This window comes from Cebus imitator, unplaced genomic scaffold, assembly GCF_001604975.1.
Source record: "Cebus imitator isolate Cc_AM_T3 unplaced genomic scaffold, Cebus_imitator-1.0 Scaffold173, whole genome shotgun sequence".
NCBI classification, from domain to species: domain Eukaryota; kingdom Metazoa; phylum Chordata; class Mammalia; order Primates; family Cebidae; genus Cebus; species Cebus imitator.
The window spans coordinates 3,428,068-3,454,229 of record NW_016107488.1 but is presented as its reverse complement, the minus strand read 5'-3'; the positions used below and the strand labels follow the sequence as shown (position 1 = coordinate 3,454,229).

The following is a 26,162-nucleotide window of genomic DNA, read 5'->3' as shown; positions in this document are numbered from 1 at the left end:
ATCTAGGAAGTAACTAACCTGCTTTTGATTTTACAGGCTCATAGGCAGAAGGGACTTGCCTTGTTTCAGATGAGAGTATGGATGGTGGACTTTTGAGTTAATGCTGAAATGAGTTGACTTTAGGAAACTGTTGGGAAGGCATGATTGGTTTTGAAATGTGAGGACATGAGATTTAGCAGGGGCAGAATATGGTTTGCTGTGTCCCCACTGAAATTTCACCTTGGATTGTAACTCCCACAATTCCCATGTGTTGTGGGAGGAACCCACTGAGAGGTAATTGGGTCATTGGGGCTGGTCTTTCCCATGCTGTTCTTGTGATAGTGAATAAGTCTCACAAAATCTGATGGTTTTAAAAATGAGAGTTTCTCCACACAAGCTCTCTCTTTGCCTGCTGCCATCCATGTAAGATGTGACTTGCTCCTCCTTGCCTTGTGCCATGATTGTGAGGCCTCCCCAGTCATGTAAATCTATAACTCCATCAAACCTCTTTCTTTTGTAAATTGCCCAGTCTCCGGTATGTCTTTATCAGCAGTGTGAAAATGGACTAATACACTGCCCAATAACCATACTCCCCTTTCCTTTTGTAACATAACACTGGGTAATCTGCCCAGCTGGAAATTTCCATTTCCCAGCTTCCCCTGCAAGTGGAAAGCAATGCAAAATAAGCATTAGTTTTTGTGTGGTGCTTTCAGGAAAACCTGTTTGTCTTCCACCCTTCCATTTTCTCCTGGCTAGAACTATTGTACATGATGGCTGGCACTCCAGCAACCATGCTGTCACTTTATGGAAGTCAAACTCTCAGGACGGTGAAACAGAAAGGCACTAGGAGCCAACGTCCCTTATGACTTTGTGTAGCAGGCATAGCCAACTCTGACTGTCTACCTTCATACTAGTTTTACAGGAATTAGAAAACTATTTGGGTAAGATCCTATTATTTCAGTCTGTTTCCAGTTACAAACACTAAGTTCAGACACCCATTTGATTTATCTGGGGCAGCTAAATAAAGAGTCCTAAAATACTTAGTCTTCTGCTTTATCTACTCTTGCTTTCTGGCAAATTTATCTACTATCAGGGTTTCAACTATTCTCTCTCAAGATTCCCAAGTTTGATGTTTCCCACATCTCACCTCAAAATTTCCAGCTACCTTAAAAACATGTCCATTTGGATATCCCATCGTTAGCTCAAAATTTGAATTAGTATCAACTCTTATTTTATTAATCCTCCTTCTCAATTTCCTTATTGTTTAATATATTTTCTCAACCCATCAGGTTCAAAACTATAATGGAAATTTCCTCAAAATGTGTTTCACCAGCACCAGGATATCTTGGGAGGCTCATTAAGAATGTGAATCTGCAAGCCCACCATAGATTTACTCACCAGAATGTTCATGAGCCAGCCCAATAAGATCCCTGGTAATTTATGAACATATTACCAATGTTACTAGCAATAACAATACCAATGTTATTACAAATAAGATCCATGTTAACTTATTAATATTAGAATTCTAAATTATAGCTTTTTTTTTAAGTTCTTCTCTCTCCCTGTCCTATGTTTACTAAATATTCAATAAATAGCAAAGTCCGATAAGATGATTGATATAGTTTGACTGTGTCCCCACCCAAATCTCATCCTGAATTATAGCTCCCATAATCCCCATGTGTTGTGGCAGGGACCCAGTAGGAGGTAACTGAATCATGGGGGTAGGCCTTTCCCCTGCTTTCTCATGACAGTGAATAAGTCGCACGAGATCTGATGGTTATATAAAGGGCAGTTCCCCTGCACACACTCTCATGCCTGCCACCATGTAAGATGTGCCTTTGTTCCTCCTTTACCTTCTGCCATGATTGTGAGGCCTCCCCAGCCATGTGAAACTGTGAGGGTATGAAACCTCTTTTTCTTTATAAATTACCCAGTCTTGGTTATGTCTTTATTAGGAGCCTAAGAGCAGACTAATACAATAAACTTTGTGATCTCCTTTCTTTCCACTCTTCCCCTCACTGTTCCTAATTCCAGACTCTTTCCTGCCTTGGAGCATTTGCTCTGGCTGGAACACCCTTCCCCTAGACCCCCACCAGGCCAACTCCCTTATCTCCTTCATGTCAACTTTCAAGGAGGACTAGCAATTAAGTTGCAATTCATCCACCAACCTGATACATTTTGCTTTCCCTTTATTTTCCCCATAGCATTTACCACAAAACAAATGCTATAATTAGCATATTTTATATGTGTGTTGTTTGTCTCCCTCCTCACTAAAAAGCAAGCACCTCCGGGGCAGCGTTTTTCCTCTCCTTAACTTATGTATCCCAAGTGCCTGTAACAGTAGTTGAAGTTCAGTAGACATCTGTTGAATGAGTTAATGATTCAGCCAGAAATCTGATTCGTCCCTTCTCATTCTTACTGTTCCACTCCAATACTAATTCTGACTTTTGTCATTTTAAGACTCTTTTGCAACAGTCTGTCTACAATACCTTTTCCTCCAAACCAGTCAACACACAGACTTACTAAGTTACTATTTTTAGGATGTCCCTCCCTTGTAACAATGTGGCCCCAACTGGCCCTGTTAGATATTATATATTGGAGTTATGCTTAAATAAGAAATTAGCTTCAATGAACTCTAAGATCCTGTTCAACTATTTGGTCCTGTGTCCAAATGACTCACCTTGGCATTTAAAATGGTCTGTAATCTGGCAGTCATTTACCTATCCAAACTTATATCCTACTCCTTCCAAGTTTCCCTCTGCTCCTGGCCAATTTCCTTAAGAACTCTGAAATAAGTCATGTTCACTTTCCCCATTTGTTCACATCATGACTGTCTTCAACACTCTCCCAACTACAGAAATAAATGTCAGTATCCTTTAGGATCCTGCTGCATAGACTATGATCTGCAGGCCTGCATCCTTCAGCATTACCTGTGAGCTTGTCAGAAATGTAGTAACTCTGGCCCGACTCCAGACCTTGTGAATCAGACTCTGCATTTAACAAGATGCCCAAGTGATTGCTATGAACCTTCGAGTTTGAGAAGCACTGTGTGAGGGCTCATCTCAAATCACACCTCAAGTTCACTGGGCAAGCCTCATGTCCAGGAATAAGTGTGTACTAAATTCCTAATCTTCCACGGGTCCTGTGTCCCCACAGCATGCACAATGTTCAATTAATAACATCCCCTCTTAGACTATTTATTCCTTCTTTAAGTCCTTTCTCCCCAGTTTGGTTGTAAACAACTTACAGGCATGACAGTCATACATCTGGCCAATCTGGATGCTGGGAACAGACACTCATTCAAGTCATTTCAAGGGCAGGGTGGGGGAAGAAGAGCTTATTTTAATGCTACTTGGGAACTAGGGCTATAGAATTCAGGGAGGGCAGGCTCCAAGGTCTGTCCATCCATTCCATTCACTTTGCCCTCTCTCTACTCACCCATAGTTTCTGCTTTCTTCTATCAGCAGCATTCTCATGACCTCTTATGACCATCCATTGTCTCCCCGACCAGCCTGTTCACCTCTACTCCCTTCTGCTTTGACTCTAAATCTCTACTTTTAATGCTTCCAAGAGAGATATGATTAGCAAAAAGAATCTTTCTGAGCCAAACCACAAGGTTACAAATGTCTGAGTCACATATAAATTGGTTGCCTCCGGGTCAGGAGCCAACCATGGTCCAATCAGCCGAGGCCAAAAGGGCTGCAGTTCAGAACAAGGCCCTATAGGCAGCAGGGCCTCTCCCAAAGGAGAATATTCCTTAGGAAAGGTAGGATTGTATTTCTTAGGAAAGAAATATTTCATAGGAAAGACAGCTGTGGGCAGAGCAGGCAATGAGCCAAAATGCCAGCCCCACAGAGTCATTATTTGTCTTCACTGTGGTCCCAAGCACAATGCCGAAGACATAATAAACTGGAATCAACCAATATCGGGGGAAAGGGTCATTCACCAGGCACTACTATGGCGCCGACACTGTGCTGGATGCACAGGGAATACAAAGATTAAACAAGCAGCAGTCATTGTTTTCCCGGAGCTCTTAATCCAAATGTGTCACTGAACTAGTTTCTTGACCTTGGGCAAATTACTAAACCATAATGGGCCACAGTTTCCTCAACTATCAGATGGTACTCCACCTTCACCAACCTCCAGGAGTGTTGTAAGGCTCTGTAACGTAATCTTCGCAAAAGTACTTTGAAAAATACACAAGCCAATCAAGAACAATACTGTAGCCATATAATCCCCTTATATGCTACAGGCTTTGCACTGCTTTCAGATTTTTTTTTTTTTTTGGTCTTGCCCCTATTTTGCACAATATATGATCTGTCAATTGCTATTATTTGAAAGAACAACACCAACTATTACCATTATATTTTCATTACCTCTATGACTAATTTCACTCAGAAGTGTAAGAAAAGAATGTATTTTTACAGGGTGCATTTTAAAAATATTATAATCTATTCAACTGTGTATCAAACTGTAATGCCCTATATATTTTTGTGTATTACAAATGACTATATGTACTGAATTCCTATGCAGTACACAGGCCAGTTTTGACTCATGTGGCCTTCTCTCCACAGCAGTTTCATTTAATATTTTCTGAATACTGGAATCAGACAATCTCAGGGACCCTATTTTTACAGGGAGACCCTAGGGAGAAAAAAATAAAATGGCTTGTCTCCATCCCTGAAATCCAATTATCCTAACTTATATATCTTTTTATCTAAAACCACTTTACCACCTCTTACATTAAAAGATGGAAGTGGGGAGGGAGAGCGGGAATCAGGGATGCTGGCAAGAAAGATTTCTGAAAAACATGTTATTCCACCCTCTGCAGGACTCAAGTACAGGTTTCTGGGAGAGAACAAACTAATCTCTGGATATTTACGGTCTTGGCTTTGACGTGAGCAACATCAGAGAATATTTACCGAGTGCCTGCCACATGGCAGGCAGGATGTTGAGGGCTCCTCAAATACGATGAAGAGTCTGGGCCCTCGGAAAGCTTACTTGCTTCTACCCCGGGGCATCTGTTGCTCAGTGTTGACAAGTGTGGCCATTCAAGAGCTGGCCCCAGGTGGAGCAAAGAAAACAGCTTTCACCTGGCTAAAAAGTCAGATCAATGGGCAGAAGTGCGGGTTTCGGGCAAAAGGAAACAAAAACGAAACCTCAGACGCGAGCCTGTGAGACTCCGCTGCAGGAGGCAGAATTGCAGAAGCTGTAATGCAGGGGACCCACTCGGAACCCGCCCCCGATGAAGGCTCCCCGCAATCCGAGAGACAAGGGACTACCGATCAAAGGATCCTGCAGCCTGGGAAAAGCAAACTCGCTTCGCTGGGAGCTCTGATAGGGGGTGGCAAAAAGGTGGGTGCAGGAGGCAGGGGCGGCGGGCTGGGGATCTGCTCACCGCGGGGAGCTGAGTGAAAATCGAGCTGGTGGGGAGGGAGGTGGGCAGGTCGGGTGCGCTCAGTGACTGGGACCCAATGGTCACGCTGCGGTGCAAAGCACGCCTCGGGGCTCCCGCCGAGGGCATCCATTAGAGGGTACTGGAGCCTGAAAAGGGTCTGCCAGTGCAGTGGGGGTAACGCGGGGGGAAGGGTCCACTAGGGGCCGGGCGCGACAGTCGGACTGCCGGTGGGAAAGGGGTGGGATGCGGTCTTTTCCTGGATAAACACACACGCTCACACGCACACTCGCAGCCCGACCCCAGGCTAGCCCCGAACCGCGGCGGCCCCTCACCCTCGGCGCGGGAGCGGATCTCCGACACTGTCCTTCGCATGGTGGGCATCGCGGCGGCTGGGGCCGCAGGTGGGTCCTCAGCCCTGACTCTGCACCTGTCACGGCGTGGTACGGGCGGGAGACCCGGCTGCGCAGCGCGGAGCGCTCGGCTGCAGCCTGGGCCGCACCGCCCACCTAGGGCAGAGCTGCCGCCGGGCCCGGCCCCCGCACGCCGGCAGGAGGAGGAGAAAGGCGGCAGTGGCGGCGAAGGCGCGGCGTCTCCGGAGCTGGGCGAGCTCTGCCTGCAGCAGCCCAAGGGACTGCTCGGCGAGGGGCGGAGCTCGGGCGCAGGCGCCGGGGGAGGGGCCTGTGAGGCGCGCGTTCCCAGCTCCTGCGGCCGCTCAGCGAGGAAGGCGGGGGAGGGGCGGGGAGAGTCTGGGGGAGCCTCCTCCGCCCCGCCTGCTTCGGACCGTACCACCACTCAAAGGGTGATCAGCTCTCAGCCTACTGAATCCTCTGGCGTTTTCGCTCTGCCCAGTGGAGTTGGCAGACCCAGTCCCTCCTCCAGGCCACCACAACTCTGCTAAGTCTTGCTCAGAGAGGAAAGAATGCTCTGGCTGCTGCATCCTCACGAATCCCCTCCCGCTACCCCTGGCTTTTGATAGTAGTGGAGCCGCCCGTCGTCCGGAAAGTGGTGTTGGGTCTGAGTCGGCCGTCGAAGGCGAATGGATCTGGGACTGCAAGATTTGTCCCCAAGCCAGAGCAGGGGAAAGGAACGACTGTTTGCCATCTGGGTGTAATTCTAGTCTCTCTGCATGCCCAGCCCAACTGGTGGCCTGAGCCGCACATGTCCCCCTGCCTCGACTGCTAGCAACAGGCTGCGAGGCCGGGAGGCCCCAGGTACCTATGGTATGGTCCTCCTGTCCATGGGGCTTGGGTGCGTCTGGGGCCCGCCTGCGAGTGGGCCCGGCGCTTCTCCCTAGTTCAGGCTCTGCAGCCTGACAAGGCAGTGAAATTGCACTTAACTAAGTATTGGCCCAGGGGGTCCACAAAGGACTTTTGTGTGTGTATTTTTAGTTAAAGCTGCATAAAGTTGGGTACAGTCGTTTTATCTGCAAAGAGGAGAGGCTTTGTATAAAATCCATAAAAATGTTAAATTTTAATTTGCCGATATCCTCTAGACTTTCATTACCTTTTATTCTGTCTACCGTGATCTATGCTAACAAGTTGTCAGAACAAGTACTTCACCTTCAAGTTAAAATGTAAGGTTTTGTGCGGTTTCTGGCGAGCTGCTGAACTGGCAGGAAAGGAATAACCAGAACCAATAAGAAGCAATTTGCTTCTTCCCTCATTTAATGCTCTTCCTCCAGCACCCAGCAAAAGATATCCTCACATAGAGGCCTTTTATTTGAGGTATTTTCACATCCTTAAGGGAGAGAGCTGGAGAGATTTGACCTGAGAGAGAAGTGATTATTTCCAAGCCTCAGGAAAAAATGTAATAAAATCTGCTAATAGCGTCCTATCTCCATTTGTGATATTTCTTCTGCTTCCTGCAGGTAGCAGCTACTAATCAGAGTCCTGCCCTACATTAATACTCAGGCAATCAATGCATATGTATGAAGAGCCCACTCTAGTTGGCTCTGATTCAGAGGCTGGAATTAGAACAAAGGAAATATATTCCCAGTGTTCATGGAATATTTCAGGGTAAAGCAGGACTCAACAATAAATGAATATATCTGTTTCTGTGATGGCCATGATTTAGAAGTATAGTCTTCTAAAGGTAAAAAATGAACAGAGAACTTTTTCAGGACTGCCATCACTGGCCATTTTATTTCTTCCAAGGCCGAGGGTTGCCTTGTATGAAGCAGGCTTCCTCTGGCTTAATGAACATGAGTGTGAAACAAAATTAAAGGGCTAATATAGCAAGGAAAATAGTAAAAATAATAATCAGGTTTAAAGTTAGTGAACAGAAGCTGGAGGAAATGTAGTGATTTTCTGATTAACATTTTAGGTGTAATTTTATATAAAGCCATAACCAGTTCTTATTTAAAACCAGCATGCAGCTGCATGACAATAGTTGGTTTATGAGCAGTCACCTTTGTAATTCCTAATGAGTCCTCAGTTGGGGTTGAGGTTCAATTCTGTTTATTTACAAATAGTAACTAACTGAAGGGATTCCAGAAGTTACCTGTTTTCTACAGAGCAATCCATTTTTTACATGTGTGTCCCATTATCTCATCAGCGAAGTTGGAAACGTATGTCATTCATACAGGAAATGACAAATCATTTATACAGAGAAGAATATTGCATGATATAGTCTGTAATATATTACCATGTGCCCTTTCCCAGATATTATCACTTTATCCATAATGGCAAGCATATCCCAAGTACCTTATTTCTGAAAAACCACTCATTCCTGATTGCTAGAAATCACACGTTTTTATTGGTTCAGAAACTTGATCGAAGTTGAGGATTGCACTGTTCTGCATCTGCTTGATTTCAAGGCTCTCAGGTCTCACCTTCCATTGTACCAGAAGTGCAATGTGACAGCACCTCGCAGGGAACTCTGGTTCCAACCACATGACCTTGTGACAGAATCTGTAGTAGAATTCAGATGTCAGCAAGATCATTTAAAAACTTTCAGGTCATATGACTACACTGCTGATGGACTTAGAAGGAAGAGGGTTATTTAAGGACAACTTCTCCAAGAATCAGGTTTTATCATCCTCCACAAAATATACTTTGACTGCATATAACATGTGTAAGGTGCTGAGCCAGAGAACTAGGTTATAAAGGGACTTAATGAAAGCTAACCAGCAGTAGCAACAAGATGGCTAATATGTCGTGCCAAATAGACAAGCAGCAACTACAGACATTGAGAGAAAGCTAAGTTTCTAGGAGCTGGAGTGATCAACATTGTTGAGCTAGATCTTAAAGTAGGGATTAAGTCTATAGAAAGAAAAATGAGACCTCTTTCCAGATGGGAATGCTTGGCATATAGTAAGTTCTTAGCAGTGATTGTTTAAGGTCATTGGAGTGGTAGAGGAACATATATATTTGGCAGGAATAAAGAGATTGATGTGACTACAATAAAGGTTTTCACTGGGACTCCATGCATGGAGACTAAAGGTGCCAGATTTGGAAGAATCTGAAATGTCATCTTAGGATACTTTGTTTCCTAATGAGCCTGCTAAATGAATGGTTAGGAGTCCCAATATGCCCACTTTAAGCATTTTTATGACATATTCCCTTGAATTTTGCCACAAATTGTCCTCAACTTTACTAAGTAAATTATGTTCTAATACAATGAACATTGCATGGCAGATGTTCATTACATTCCCAGTAATTGTGCCATGTAGTACTGAATGGGAAAACTTGCCCTTGGCTTTCTCTTTAAATCAGGATGGCTGTTTTATTAAGTAATTAGAGAAAATAAAAGTATGTGTAAACACATCTACTCTGTTCTGTCATAGCAGTGTGGGAACATCAATCATTGACCTGAAGACTCAGTTTTAAACTTTAATCAAATCAGAGGTGACTGTCAGTTACCCAGAGTCAGATAAATGATAGTTGAAATTACAAAGGAAGAAATACAATACAAGAACTAAGAGAATGTCGCTACTAGAACTAAACAGATTGGAAATCAAGCTTTCATGCCAAGAAAATTAAATAGGAGAAAGAATAGTCTTTTCAACAAAGGATGTTGGGACAACTGGATATCCGCATGCCAAAGAAAAAAATTGGATCCCTGCTTCGTACCATACACAAAAACTAACTCAAAATGAATCAAACGCTCCAAAAGTAAAAGTTAAATTAACTATAAAACTCTTAGGAGAAAAATAGTAAATCTTTATGAACTTAGATAATAGTTTCTTACATATATCGTCAAAAGCACAAACAAAAGAAAAAAGTAGATAAATTGCACATCATCAAAATTAAAAACTTTTGGCCAGGTGTGGTGGCTCATGCCTGTAATCCTAGCACTTTGGGAAGCCAAGGTGGGCAGATCACTTGAGGTCAGGAGTTGGAGACTAGCCTGGCGTACGTGGTGAAACCCTCTCTCTACTAAAAATACAAAAATTAGCCAGGCATGGTGGTACACACCTGTAGTCCCAAGTACTTGGAAGGCTGAGGTAGGAGAATCACTTAAACCCAGGAAACAGAGATTGCAGTGAGCCAAGATCACGCCACTGCACTCAGCCTGGGTGACAGAGCGAGACTCTATCTCCAAAAAAAAAAAAAAAAAAAAAAAAAAAAAAAAAAAAAAGCAAATTTAAAAAAAAAAAAAAAAAAAAAAAAAAAAGAAAAATTAAAAACTTTTGTGCTTCCAAATACGTCATTAAAAATTTGTAAAATAACCCACAGAATGGGAGAAAACTTTTGTAAACCATATAGCTGATTAGCGACTTGTACCTAGATTATGTAAAAACAACTATTATGAGGCTGAGCACCATGGCTCTTACCTGTAATCCTAGCAATTTGGGAGGCCAAATCAGGAGGATTACTTAATCCCAAAAGCTCTAAACCAGCCTGGGCAATGTTTGAGACCTTGTCTCTATAAATAATTGTGGTGGTGCATGCCTATGGTCCCAGCTGTTTGGAGGCGGAGGTGGGAGAATCACTTAAGCCAGGGTGGTCAAGTGTACAGCAAGCCAAACCATGGTTACACCACTCCACTCCAGCATGGGAGACAGAGCAGGAACTCGTCTCAAAAACAAAAACAAAACAAAAACCCAAAAAACTATTAGGATTCAATAATACAAAGACAACCCAATTTAAAAATGAGCAATGAGTAAAAGATCTGGATGCTTATTTCTCCAAAGCAGATATGCAAATGGCCTATAAACACGAAAAAAGATGCTCAATGTCATTACCCATTAGGGAAGTGAAAATCCGAAACATGAGATACCACTTCATACTCACTAGAATAGCTATTATCAAAAAGACAAATAATTATGTGTTGGAGAGTATGTAGAGAAGTTGTATCACTCATATACTGCTGGTGGACATGTAAATGGTGAAGCTGCTTTAGAAAATAATCTGGTAATTCATTAAATGTTAAACATGGAGTTACCATATGGTCTAGCAATTATACTCCTAGGTATACACCTGAGAGAAAAGTAGATGTCCACATAGAAATTTATACACAAATGGTACATTATTCATAATAGCCAAAAAGAAGAAATAACTCAAACATCCATCAACTGTTTGACAGATAAATGTGGTATATGCATACAATGGTATATGGTGAAATAAAAAGTAATAAAATAACACATGCTATATCATGGATGACTTTGAAAACATTATGCTAAGTGAAAGAACCAGTTACAAAGGCTCATGTATTATATGATTCCATTTATATGACCTGTCCAGAATTGGCAGATCTACATAGACTAAAAGATTAATGGTTGCTGAGGGATGGGGGTGTGTGGGATGAGAGCATTGGGAGATGACAGCTGATGCAGAGTTTCTTTTTAGGGTAATAAATAATTATGATAGATGCACAATTCTGTGAATGTACTAAGGAATTATATTGAGGTGAATTGTATGTTATGTAAATTATATCTTAATAAAGCTGTTAAAATTTAAAAAAATTAGATCTCTAAGGGTGTCAGCCACGAAATGATCAATGTCAAAAAATCAAAAAAAGATACCAGAGGATATTCCTATAATGGGAGGAATTGCACTTATTAATTACAGTACTTGATTATTGCCTGAGTTTGTTGTTGTCTGGGACCCCAAGAATTGGGCCCCTTTGAGAGAAACTCATAGTCAATTAGGCGAGAGAGGCTTGCTCACTAATTTGCTAACTCACAATGCAGCCAGAAGTGCTTTGGAAACTCATGTCCTGGGGGTTGTTGGAGACATGGCAGAGAACCCTGCTTGTGATTGAGATTGAGGCATGGAAAGTGGATTACCACACAGTCATACAACACATATGCTAAGCAGTGCTGGCCATTATACTTCCAATTCTTTTGCAGAAGCGCAAAAGAAACGGGTAAATTAATCTGAAGTTTTACATAATGACATCTTTTGGTTTAAAATTTTCAAGATGTAAAAATCTATCTAATTGCAAAGCTACCTGGTTATTCCAGGTGAAGATTAGGCTTTGGTATCTATAGTCATGGGTGTTGTATATTAATTCAATGTATACTGTATGGTTAAAGTGTCATTATACTGTTAGACTTGTAAGGGACTTTCTTTGCCCCAGACTTCTTCATTTTGGTTGCTCTTTTTGTGTCACCATCTTTATATACACAACCCTCCAATATATGAGCGAGGTGTTTAGGCTCTGTTCCCAGAATGTATCTTCATTCTATCCACATTGCTTTATCTCTACTTCTACCACTCAGTGTACAGGTCGCCATCATTGCTTGCCTGCTGTAGCATCCTAAATGGTCTCCCTGCTTCTGTGCCTGTCTTCCATTCATCTCACAGGAGCCACCATTATTATTATTGCTTTACAACACAAATTGGTTTATGTTATTTCTTATGACTCTTTGGAAAGAGTCTTAAGAAAGACTTCCTTTGGCAGTTGGAAAGAAAACTAAATCTTTATGATCCTGCCCTTGCCTGCTTCTCAAGCCCCTCATTTGTTCACAGGGCTTGGATGATTCCAGTCCACTCCAGCTAATATTGCCCCACTATCCCCAATGCCAGACACTGCCACATTGTCTTATTCTGCTTTTCTCATAGTACTTATCACTATGTGGAGTTTTCTTATTTGTTTGTTTACCTATTTATGATAAATAGTTCTTGCTGTATTTGTCTTGCTAATTGCAATTTGTTCAACCTTCAGAACAGTGTCATACAGTCCAGAATGCATACATAGTTGTTGAGGGAATGAATGAATGAACTGGGTCCCTCAGATTGGAACCTGGAAATGAATAGAAGGATGGGTAGTGTTCCATCCGAAGAGATAAGTTATGCCCTTCATAAGTATATTTATTGGGGCATACTATTTTGTGAGAATTATTTGCATGAAATAATGTGAAACATATTTGCTTTGGAGTATTTGATATCAGCAAAACCTTGTACCACAGAAATAATGTCAAAATTAAGTGATCAAATTTTAAATATAAACCAATTTCAACCAAATTTTAGATAGAAACAAATTTCAAATTTTAAATATAAACCAATTCTACATGTTAGACACATGTTACATGTCTAACATGGAGAATTAAAAGTTCTAAATTAGCTGTGACTGAATAATTCAGTCACTTACTCTTACTCATAATGATAAAATCAATACTTTTCCCTCACAACTCTGATTCATTTTTCATACCTGTAGTAGTACTGTCTTTTCAAACACCTTAGTGAGGTCTTAATACAACAGTGTAGTGTCTTTAATATTATTATCTTCTTCATATACTGTGAATTTTCAACAAAAAAGTACAACAATGTTTTCTTCAATATAATTGAAAATATTCTGCTCCTGTTTAAATGAAATTAGAGTTTTAAAATGTAGTTTTGTATTATATGAAAGAACTGGAGAGACATTTTTAAATAATAAGTATCTCCAGTACATTTAAAATCAGGTTCAATTCTCACACAATCTTTTCAAAAAAACACTTAATGAGTATTTTATTCAAAAAGTAAATGCACATTCAAAAGGAAACAACCCCCTGTATCATAATATCTAGTGTTGGAGCCTACATTCAATAGCATTATTTTAAACATATGAAAAGAGATGAATTAAATGATATATATATTTTTTAACTTTAAAAGTTTCCTGCATATGAGAGCCAAGATATGAAAAATTAATACTTAATTAGAAGTGCTGCTGCTTTTCCAAAGGTTACCAAACAGGATTTCAATAATGCTCATTTCTATACAAAACGTTATTATAAAATATTTCCTGAACTTGTGGATAATGCAATCAAAATAGTATTGCCATACATTTAGACATTATAAAAAGCAGCTTTATTGAGGTAGAATTGATAGAATTTAAGTTTTAAATTCTAACATGTAGAATTTAAGTTTTGATGTATGTATATACCTGTGAAGCCATCACCACATTTAAGATAAGAAACATATCCATTACCTCCAAAAGTTTCCTCTTGACCCATGGAGTGGCTCTTATCTATCACTAGATAAACTTTTTCTTCAGCATTCAGAACAATTTATTGAGCACCCACCATGTTTTAGATAATGAGCAGGATATTGGAAACTGAGTGGTCAGCTGAAACAGACAGGATCTAGACTCTTATAGAACTTACCCTGCATCAGAAAGACAAATACTAAACAAATAATTATGTAAATAAATAAATATAAAATCACCACATATATTGCACTCTGAGCAAGGTAATCTGTATCTGTTTATGTTGATTGTATCCCCAAATATTTCTAGGCCTCCACACCTATATCAGAAACCCTTTAAAGTTGCTTATAGGGATTTTGCAATGTATCTAAAAATTCACACTAAATATTTTGTTTTATTGCATGTTATGTCTTTTATCTTGAAAACAGTATGATGTTTGATATATGAAAAGGATAACCAGTGGGGAAAAATATTATTATATAATTTATTTTCTTGATGTTGACCAGAAAGTCAATATTGAAAAAGAAAAAGGAAAGGAAAAAACCACCCAAGAACATCTTGCTTTTTTTCTCACCATGTCATATTAAGTGCTATTTCAAGGAGGAAAAGTGGCAATAATTAGGTAAAAAATATCGGGGGGGGGGAGTGCAGAATTTTTATTAAAAATCAAGCATAGTAAATGAAATAAAGATGATTATCAAGTACAGTTTTGTAATTCCATGACTTTTAATTTAGAACGAATGCCAGGCTTAAGTAAGATCATTTTCTGATTAATTGAAATAAGCTATAGCTTTCAAATATAAAATATATTCCAATTGTGTTTGAGCCTCTTCGATGATATAGCCCCTTTTCAGTGGTTCATAATTCACTATAGTGTTTAGTAGATTTACTGGAAAATCACAATTTTTTCCCTCTGACACCAAAAATCTCAGAAACAACATCTGCTGTAAAGAGGGATCATTTATCACTGTGGCTTCTTGCCAACTTTGAACTCTGAGAAAATCCACCAAATGGAGAAAGAGAATCAATACTTAATTCAGGATTATATTTAGGTATTTGTCCCAGAGAACAGAGGCTGGGGTCAGGGGCAGACACTTCAAGGAAAAGATATAAAGGAAGTAAATGGAGGTTTGTGGAAGCTGGACGCATTGAAGTTATGAGCACAGGTGAATTCGTGCCGAGTGTGGGAGCAGAGTTTACGCCTCTGGTATAGATCTGCTTGTCTATGCCAGACTGCAAATGGCAGCTTTCCCCTGCCCCCGCCCCTCCGCCTATATTCTCCTGGCTGTTTTTTGTTTGGTCTGAACACTTGAACATTGACCTTAGCCTATTAAATTGGAACCCCTTCTCTCCTGTTCCTGAATCCATGGTATCCTGATTCTGATTTGCTTCCTCAGCTTCAGCAGCCATATATTCTCTAATAGAAGTAGGGCAATTCCTGTGCCCATTGGTTTAGTTCTGTACCTAGTCCTGGCCCCTTTTAGCTTCCTCTGGCTTGTTCTTGATCGAAAAATGACAGTGCAGAAGGCAAAGGGAGACCTGTAAGTTGAGAAATACTAATAATAAGAAATTTGAATAGGTACACAGGAGCCAGATGATAAAGAATCATGCAAATCAGCAAAGGTGATAAGAATGAATGCCCCAAACAAAAGGTAGTCATTGTAGGTAGGCTCTGGGACACATGATAACTTTGTGCTTTGAAAAGGTTTTTGTGGTGATAATAGAATATGAAGCATGGATTAGAGGTAGAGAAACGAGGTTGGAGATGATAATGGTCTGTTCAATTAACAGAGGAAATGGTGATTTTGAAAAGTTAAGTTTGAATGTTAAATAAGTCATTTATAGTAATACTTCTGGAACTATGGAGAATAAAGGACAATAGTCTGTCTGCAGATAAAACAGATAATCTTCCCTCTCTAGTTGCAGATATAATTATAGATATAGATATACTTGAACTTTTTAGATGTCAGGTTAATTTCCTACTAAGTCAGAAATTCTAACATTTGAGGAGGGGAGAGTACCTGACTTAATGAAAAGAAATCAGAAAATGGGGGTTTGGGTCTCAGCTCTGGAACTTTCGAGAGGTTTAGTCGTGGGAATGTCATTTGAAGACTTTATCGAACCTATTGAACCTCAGATGAGCTTAGTGGGGTAACATGCAGGCTCTGCAGTCAAACTGTCAGAACCAGGTTCTACCATCTACCAGATGCTTCATTTTGGACAAGTTACCAACTTCTGTGTGCCTCAGAGTCTTCCTCTGTCAAATGGGGATAGTTATAATGCCTATTTCATAGGATTATTGTGAGAAGTACCCGAGGTATTTTATTGCAATGTATAATCAAATTTTAGCTGCTGTTATATATATATATATATATNAGAAAAGTAGATGTCCACATAGAAATTTATACACAAATGGTACATTATTCATAATAGCCAAAAAGAAGAAATAACTCAAACATCCATCAACTGTTTGACAGATAAATGTGGTATATGCATACAATGGTATATGGTGAAATAAAAAGTAATAAAATAACACATGCTATATCATGGATGACTTTGAAAACATTATGCTAAGTGAAAGAACCAGTTACAAAGGCTCATGTATTATATGATTCCATTTATATGACCTGTCCAGAATTGGCAGATCTACATAGACTAAAAGATTAATGGTTGCTGAGGGATGGGGGTGTGTGGGATGAGAGCATTGGGAGATGACAGCTGATGCAGAGTTTCTTTTTAGGGTAATAAATAATTATGATAGATGCACAATTCTGTGAATGTACTAAGGAATTATATTGAGGTGAATTGTATGTTATGTAAATTATATCTTAATAAAGCTGTTAAAATTTAAAAAAATTAGATCTCTAAGGGTGTCAGCCACGAAATGATCAATGTCAAAAAATCAAAAAAAGATACCAGAGGATATTCCTATAATGGGAGGAATTGCACTTATTAATTACAGTACTTGATTATTGCCTGAGTTTGTTGTTGTCTGGGACCCCAAGAATTGGGCCCCTTTGAGAGAAACTCATAGTCAATTAGGCGAGAGAGGCTTGCTCACTAATTTGCTAACTCACAATGCAGCCAGAAGTGCTTTGGAAACTCATGTCCTGGGGGTTGTTGGAGACATGGCAGAGAACCCTGCTTGTGATTGAGATTGAGGCATGGAAAGTGGATTACCACACAGTCATACAACACATATGCTAAGCAGTGCTGGCCATTATACTTCCAATTCTTTTGCAGAAGCGCAAAAGAAACGGGTAAATTAATCTGAAGTTTTACATAATGACATCTTTTGGTTTAAAATTTTCAAGATGTAAAAATCTATCTAATTGCAAAGCTACCTGGTTATTCCAGGTGAAGATTAGGCTTTGGTATCTATAGTCATGGGTGTTGTATATTAATTCAATGTATACTGTATGGTTAAAGTGTCATTATACTGTTAGACTTGTAAGGGACTTTCTTTGCCCCAGACTTCTTCATTTTGGTTGCTCTTTTTGTGTCACCATCTTTATATACACAACCCTCCAATATATGAGTGAGGTGTTTAGGCTCTGTTCCCAGAATGTATCTTCATTCTATCCACATTGCTTTATCTCTACTTCTACCACTCAGTGTACAGGTCGCCATCATTGCTTGCCTGCTGTAGCATCCTAAATGGTCTCCCTGCTTCTGTGCCTGTCTTCCATTCATCTCACAGGAGCCACCATTATTATTATTGCTTTACAACACAAATTGGTTTATGTTATTTCTTATGACTCTTTGGAAAGAGTCTTAAGAAAGACTTCCTTTGGCAGTTGGAAAGAAAACTAAATCTTTATGATCCTGCCCTTGCCATCTTCTCTAGCCCCTCATTTGTTCACAGGGCTTGGATGATTCCAGTCCACTCCAGCTAATATTGCCCCACTATCCCCAATGCCAGACACTGCCACATTGTCTTATTCTGCTTTTCTCATAGTACTTATCACTATGTGGAGTTTTCTTATTTGTTTGTTTACCTATTTATGATAAATAGTTCTTGCTGTATTTGTCTTGCTAATTGCAATTTGTTCAACCTTCAGAACAGTGTCATACAGTCCAGAATGCATACATAGTTGTTGAGGGAATGAATGAATGAACTGGGTCCCTCAGATTGGAACCTGGAAATGAATAGAAGGATGGGTAGTGTTCCATCCGAAGAGATAAGTTATGCCCTTCATAAGTATATTTATTGGGGCATACTATTTTGTGAGAATTATTTGCATGAAATAATGTGAAACATATTTGCTTTGGAGTATTTGATATCAGCAAAACCTTGTACCACAGAAATAATGTCAAAATTAAGTGATCAAATTTTAAATATAAACCAATTTCAACCAAATTTTAGATAGAAACAAATTTCAAATTTTAAATATAAACCAATTCTACATGTTAGACACATGTTACATGTCTAACATGGAGAATTAAAAGTTCTAAATTAGCTGTGACTGAATAATTCAGTCACTTACTCTTACTCATAATGATAAAATCAATACTTTTCCCTCACAACTCTGATTCATTTTTCATACCTGTAGTAGTACTGTCTTTTCAAACACCTTAGTGAGGTCTTAATACAACAGTGTAGTGTCTTTAATATTATTATCTTCTTCATATACTGTGAATTTTCAACAAAAAAGTACAACAATGTTTTCTTCAATATAATTGAAAATATTCTGCTCCTGTTTAAATGAAATTAGAGTTTTAAAATGTAGTTTTGTATTATATGAAAGAACTGGAGAGACATTTTTAAATAATAAGTATCTCCAGTACATTTAAAATCAGGTTCAATTCTCACACAATCTTTTCAAAAAAACACTTAATGAGTATTTTATTCAAAAAGTAAATGCACATTCAAAAGGAAACAACCCCCTGTATCATAATATCTAGTGTTGGATCCTACATTCAATAGCATTATTTTAAACATATGAAAAGAGATGAATTAAATGATATATATATTTTTTAACTTTAAAAGTTTCCTGCATATGAGAGCCAAGATATGAAAAATTAATACTTAATTAGAAGTGCTGCTGCTTTTCCAAAGGTTACCAAACAGGATTTCAATAATGCTCATTTCTATACAAAACGTTATTATAAAATATTTCCTGAACTTGTGGATAATGCAATCAAAATAGTATTGCCATACATTTAGACATTATAAAAAGCAGCTTTATTGAGGTAGAATTGATATACAATAAACTTAATCTGTCTAACATGTAGAATTTAAGTTTTGATGTATGTATATACCTGTGAAGCCATCACCACATTTAAGATAAGAAACATATCCATTACCTCCAAAAGTTTCCTCTTGACCCATGGAGTGGCTCTTATCTATCACTAGATAAACTTTTTCTTCAGCATTCAGAACAATTTATTGAGCACCCACCATGTTTTAGATAATGAGCAGGATATTGGAAACTGAGTGGTCAGCTGAAACAGACAGGATCTAGACTCTTATAGAACTTACCCTGCATCAGAAAGACAAATACTAAACAAATAATTATGTAAATAAATAAATATAAAATCACCACATATATTGCACTCTGAGCAAGGTAATCTGTATCTGTTTATGTTGATTGTATCCCCAAATATTTCTAGGCCTCCACACCTATATCAGAAACCCTTTAAAGTTGCTTATAGGGATTTTGCAATGTATCTAAAAATTCACACTAAATATTTTGTTTTATTGCATGTTATGTCTTTTATCTTGAAAACAGTATGATGTTTGATATATGAAAAGGATAACCAGTGGGGAAAAATATTATTATATAATTTATTTTCTTGATGTTGACCAGAAAGTCAATATTGAAAAAGAAAAAGGAAAGGAAAAAACCACCCAAGAACATCTTGCTTTTTTTCTCACCATGTCATATTAAGTGCTATTTCAAGGAGGAAAAGTGGCAATAATTAGGTAAAAAATATCGGGGGGGGGGAGTGCAGAATTTTTATTAAAAATCAAGCATAGTAAATGAAATAAAGATGATTATCAAGTACAGTTTTGTAATTCCATGACTTTTAATTTAGAACGAATGCCAGGCTTAAGTAAGATCATTTTCTGATTAATTGAAATAAGCTATAGCTTTCAAATATAAAATATATTCCAATTGTGTTTGAGCCTCTTCGATGATATAGCCCCTTTTCAGTGGTTCATAATTCACTATAGTGTTTAGTAGATTTACTGGAAAATCACAATTTTTTCCCTCTGACACCAAAAATCTCAGAAACAACATCTGCTGTAAAGAGGGATCATTTATCACTGTGGCTTCTTGCCAACTTTGAACTCTGAGAAAATCCACCAAATGGAGAAAGAGAATCAATACTTAATTCAGGATTATATTTAGGTATTTGTCCCAGAGAACAGAGGCTGGGGTCAGGGGCAGACACTTCAAGGAAAAGATATAAAGGAAGTAAATGGAGGTTTGTGGAAGCTGGACGCATTGAAGTTATGAGCACAGGTGAATTCGTGCCGAGTGTGGGAGCAGAGTTTACGCCTCTGGTATAGATCTGCTTGTCTATGCCAGACTGCAAATGGCAGCTTTCCCCTGCCCCCGCCCCTCCGCCTATATTCTCCTGGCTGTTTTTTGTTTGGTCTGAACACTTGAACATTGACCTAAGCCTATTAAATTGGAACCTCTTCTCTCCTGTTCCTGAATCCATGGTATCCTGATTCTGATTTGCTTCCTCAGCTTCAGCAGCCATATATTCTCTAATAGAAGTAGGGCAATTCCTGTGCCCATTGGTTTAGTTCTGTACCTAGTCCTGGCCCCTTTTAGCTTCCTCTGGCTTGTTCTTGATCGAAAAATGACAGTGCAGAAGGCAAAGGGAGACCTGTAAGTTGAGAAATACTAATAATAAGAAATTTGAATAGGTACACAGGAGCCAGATGATAAAGAATCATGCAAATCAGCAAAGGTGATAAGAATGAATGCCCCAAACAAAAGGTAGTCATTGTAGGTAGGCTCTGGGACACATGATAACTTTGTGCTTTGAAAAGGTTTTTGTGGTGATAATAGAATATGAAGCATGGATTAGAGGTAGAGAAACGCGGTTGGAGATGATAATGGTCTGTTCAATTAACAGAGGAAATGGTGATTTTGAAAAGTTAAGTTTGAATGTTAAATAAGTCATTTATAGTAATACTTCTGGAACTATGGAGAATAAAGGACAATAGTCTGTCTGCAGATAAAACAGATAATCTTCCCTCTCTAGTTGCAGATATAATTATAGATATAGATATACTTGAACTTTTTAGATGTCAGGTTAATTTCCTACTAAGTCAGAAATTCTAACATTTGAGGAGGGGAGAGTACCTGACTTAATGAAAAGAAATCAGAAAATGGGGGTTTGGGTCTCAGCTCTGGAACTTTCGAGAGGTTTAGTCGTGGGAATGTCATTTGAAGACTTTATCGAACCTATTGAACCTCAGATGAGCTTAGTGGGGTAACATGCAGGCTCTGCAGTCAAACTGTCAGAACCAGGTTCTACCATCTACCAGATGCTTCATTTTGGACAAGTTACCAACTTCTGTGTGCCTCAGAGTCTTCCTCTGTCAAATGGGGATAGTTATAATGCCTATTTCATAGGATTATTGTGAGAAGTACCCGAGGTATTTTATTGCAATGTATAATCAAATTTTAGCTGCTGTTATATATATATATATATATATATATATATATTTATTTACACAGAGTCTCATTCTGTTGTCCAGGCTGGAGTACAGTGGTGCGAGCTCAGCTCACTGCAATCTCTGACTCTCGGGTTCAAGAGATTCTCGTGTCTCAGCCTCCTGAGTAGCTGGGATTACAGGTCCCCACCACCATGCCTGGCTAATTTTGCATTTTTAGTAGAGAAAGGGTTTCTACATGTTGTCCAGGCTTGTCTCAAACTCCTGAGCTCAAGTGATTCACTCTCCTTAACATCCCAAAGTGCTGGGATTATAGGCGTGAGCCACTGTGCCCAGTCTTCTGTTATTATTTTCATTTAGTACATCCAACATTTTTTCCTACTTTGTGAGTGACATAAAATTAAATGATTTTAGTTACTAGAGGCATTTTCTTCAATCCTGCCTTTCTTTGTAAAGTCTATTAATGCAAGTTTGTGTAATCTATCGTCAATGTTAGATGTAATTGTGATGGATGATCTATTTACTGGTTTCAAGAAACTTGCTATAAAAATGCTCATTAGTAATATGTTAAACAATGTGCCTCTCTGTGTCATTTAGAATAAGGTTCAATTGCACATAATGGAAAATCCCAAAATAGCAGTGATTTAAACAAGGTAGAGGTTTGTCTCTCATATTAAAAAAAAAGTCTGAAGATATGCTCTATACTGCCTTCAGAGAACCAAAGCCTTCTATTTCTACGCTGCAGTGCTAACACATAGCTTCCATCCTCAAGGTCCCTCATAGTCCTAGCTATCCTGTTGGTGTGCCAGCCGTAACACCTATACTGGAAAATGGAAACAAGAATAAACTTATAAGGATAAAAAGGAATCCCAGCACACTGAGTCAGATTCCTTCAGCATCTACTCCTGAAGTCTCAGATAAAAGTTATGTTCATCTCTCATTGGCTTATCACATGACGACGTAGCAGATAGGGAGGATGGGAAATTAGTTATTTATTCTGCCAGTAATGTACCTAGATACAATTTGGTATCTGACACTTAACGAAAGGAGAGAATGGATTGGCAGGTAGGTAGCTAGCATTCTCTGCCATGCTTTTCAATAAATCTCAGAAATCATTCTTAAATTTGCATCATGAAAATTCTGCAGCTTTCCATGGACATAATAATAAAACTACATTTTTTTCCAAATTGTGTCTTTAAATGTAGGAAAAAGAGTTTGTGTCATCCTAGAAACAGGTTACATGAAACAGGGTTTTAAACTGCTGACACTTAGCAAAGAACTTATTAAATGTGAACCAATATAGTGTTAAACTGAGTACAATAGAGAATAGAAGCTGAAATTAATTTTGTGAAGTAGCAACTTATTAAGGTGACTTCCTGAATAAAAACAAATGGAATCTTGGAGGTGTATAAGATACTAACAAAGCAATGAATGAAGTAAAAACAAAAAAGATCTCTTTTGGTTTTTCCTTTGTTTATACCAAAAAAGGGAAAAATAAAAAAAAAATAGTGATTTTTGAAGAGACAAGTTCCATAATGGTATTTTGGGAACATCATCTCTCAGCTATGCACAAACTACACCACGAGGAAAAACACAGAAGAGCCCAGTTAGGATGCTATGGTGGCCATCTTGTCAATGGGAGTTTTCTGTTCTTACTTGTAGTTTTGGGACACCAAAAGGATTATCCAAAGCAAACTTCATTTAAAAATTTAATACTCTGTTTATTAAATTTGTATGTCACAAACATAGCTCTTCTTTAAGCTTTGAAATTTAAATTATGTTGTTCTACTTAGTCATCTAAGTAGATATACTTCAATTATTTTATTCTACTTAGCCATCTAGTAAAATAACTATAATTATTTTATTCTACTTAGCTTACAAATTTTGAAAATCACTTTTAAAGAGGTGTTTAATGTTTGATTCCATTTATAAACTTAAACTCCCTTAAACATTTTAAACTATATTGACGAAGTTGATACATTTCCTTTTTATATTTAAGTTCTTTAGTCATCTGAAAAAGCCTTCTCAACATTTAAGTAACTATCATATAGGATAAATTTAAATTATAAAAGATATGTCTTAGGCTTTTTAAAAGTCTCCAATACTGATTAACTTTGACATAGAACCTTTGCCAATTAGTCTCATCAATTTAATTTGGAATTGCACAAATGATTTTAGTAACAGGTCAAATTCTCCTAAATATAGTGATTATTTCTAAACCTTACTAGAAAATATTAGTACTATCAAGTTTGATTTACTTAATCATATGTGTGTGTGTGTGTGTGTGTATGTATATATATATATATATATATATATATATATATGTATATTTCTACAAGTTTACAGCTATTAATTCTCTAGGAAACAATTATGCTTTCCAAACAATTTCAGGGTTAGCATGCTAAGCACTATTGGAGGTTATGCTTTTAGCTGGCTGAGGTTGAACATTAACCAGAGATGTCATCTGAGACCTTTGAGCTCTAGCATTACAGATATCTTTGAAAATGTTCTGATATCTTTGGCTGTCAATGAGCCTGAGTCTTCCAGATTCAAGTCATCTATTACTTAATCCTTTTTTCTACTACAGAAATCCGCTGGTGGTCCATTTGGTTGATTTCAACTAGTCTATTACTATGTCACTCCACTCTAAACTCTTTGCATATTTTTTTTTTCTTATTAGGACTGGCAGGTACAGTTCTTTTAATGACATTGAGTTGGATTTTGTTTACCTCCCAGTGCTTCCTCTACCTGGTTCATTTTTGGTTAAGGGCTAAACTTAGAGCCAAGACAGCCTGAATGAGGGTGACAGCAACTGAGTGGAAACAAAGTGCAAAATGGAAAGGTATTAGGAAGGGAGAATAGACAGTAGACACTACGGCTGGGGATGGATTCCAGGAAGAGGAGACCACATTGGACAAAGACCCCAGAAGAAAGGTAGAGCTTAGCAGCCCCAAATCCTCACTCCATATCTGCCCACCCCCACCATCCCTGGCAATTATTATGCATAGAGGATAATGTTCTCTCCTGCTGCATTCCTGTGGGAACACCCAACCTAAAATACTTATTTAAACTAAGGTGTAGGAAATTTGTAATTTCAGAGCTTCCCTGGGTCTTTTGGTAGCCAGAATTTGCTAAGTCAGGACAGACAGCTCAGTTACTTGAAGAGATACATTTGTCTTACCCACCAGAAAGCTTCTCACTGTGTTTGGAAACTAGAGGATGAATATGAGAGTAGTGGTGGGAATGGACACTAATAACGAAAAGTACTGTCTCCTTGCTGGAAAAGGGAGTGTGTGAAGATCATTCAATTTATATAGAATAGCCTTCTCTTCAGTATGAACCTACTTGGTATAGTTTTTAAAAATTCACTTCTTGTTCTTTTGTATGTGTGTGTCAAGAAAAGAGACGTGCCAGTTTGATACAATAATTATTTTCTAATTGAGCAGGAAGAATGAGGAAGCATGTCACACTAATGGAAGGACTTCATCTCTGGCAGGTTCTTAATATGCCACCCTCACCCACTCTAGTTCCCTCCCTCTGTTTATTTCATTTTAGATGGAATTACCCAGTCTTTGAGCACTAGATCATTGAGTTCAGCATATTGCACTGGTCTCAAGATGGTAAAGGTTTTTTTGAGTGGAAAAGGAGTTGTCAGTGAGAAGCTGTGAGAGCATTTGGGGGGAAAAGATGAATGAACAGAAGGACAGGGAAGCAAGTCTAGAGATTGGCACATGCCCTCAAGGAGACTCTCTGAGAGTGAACTGTTTTCCCCTTTTCCTTTGAACTATGGTGACATCATATTTACCCTAAAGTTCTGCATTTCAATTTTAAAAATGTTGATGTAATTTCAGATTACAGAAAAGTTGCTAGAATCTAAAAAAGAACATTTTTCTCTACAGTATTTGCTTTATTCTTCTCCCTTCTTTCTCTATATTGTTTTTTTGGAACTGTTTGGGAGAAAGTTGCTGACATGAATCCTGATACTCCTAAATATATCAAAGTGTGTTTTCTTAAGGCAAGCACATTCTGTTACATAACCACATCACACTGATTAAAATAAGGAATTTAATATTAAAACAATACTACTATCTCATTTACCGACCTTCTTCAGATTTTATCTTTTGTCTCAATAATGTTCTCTATATCATGTGTTGCATTTAGTTGTCATGTTCTTTTAGTCTCTTTAACTTGGAACGGTCTTCCTTTGAATTTCAGGATATTGATCTTTTTGAATAGTACAGGCCATTTGTTTTGTGGATCACCCCTCAGTATGGGGTTGTCTGATGTCTCCTTGTGGCTTTGGCAGGAAGTCATGTTGCGTAGCTCCCAGTGCATCCTACCAAGAGGGACATGATGTGAATATTCTGTTCCTGTTTATGTTAGCATTGATCACTTGGGTTAAGATGAGACTGCCAGGTAAGTCCTCTAAGGTTGTTATTTATCTTTTGGTAATTAGTGTTATCTGGTAGGAAGATTAGTTTTACCTTGTTAATCAATCTTACATTGTCATTTCACTCTGTATATTTGGAATTAAAATTTTATTGTTGTTTCCTTTAATTTTTTATTATTCTTTTCCCCAAAGGAGTCTTACTTGTCTACCTGCTTATTCTCAGCTCTGCTGTAGGTACCCACCCTTACAGCTTTGCTGGCCTAGGCCTGCAACCCTGTCCTCACTGGCAGCTGTCCATACTGGCAGAGTGTTGATGGCAGAGGGAGGAAGCCACAGCTCCCATTGCTCCCTCATCTCTTCAGCCTAGAACACAAAAAGCAAGACTCCGTCTCAAAAAAAAAAAT

The 26,162-nt window shown here is 38.6% G+C and overlaps 2 protein-coding genes across 4 annotated transcripts in view; one reads left to right on the top strand and one right to left on the bottom strand.

The window, feature by feature from the left end:
* Positions 1–5,987, bottom strand: part of ATP8A1 (ATPase phospholipid transporting 8A1) — a 248,531-nt gene extending 242,544 nt beyond the window's left edge. For 2 of the 3 annotated variants that reach the window (XM_017544905.2, XM_017544903.2), the window contains exon 1: positions 5,710–5,987. In XM_017544905.2, the coding sequence (XP_017400394.1) occupies positions 5,710–5,758 (49 nt within the window). In that variant the 5' untranslated portion in view covers positions 5,759–5,987. The remainder of the gene's footprint in view (positions 1–5,709) is intronic. The other variant, XM_017544902.2, reaches the window with a different exon arrangement.
* Positions 5,988–6,370: 383 nt separating this feature from the next.
* Positions 6,371–26,162, top strand: part of GRXCR1 (glutaredoxin and cysteine rich domain containing 1) — a 374,604-nt gene continuing 354,812 nt past the window's right edge. Inside the window, exon 1 of the transcript XR_005202862.1 lies at positions 6,371–6,588. The gene's annotated coding sequence lies outside the window, so the exon portion shown is untranslated. The remainder of the gene's footprint in view (positions 6,589–26,162) is intronic.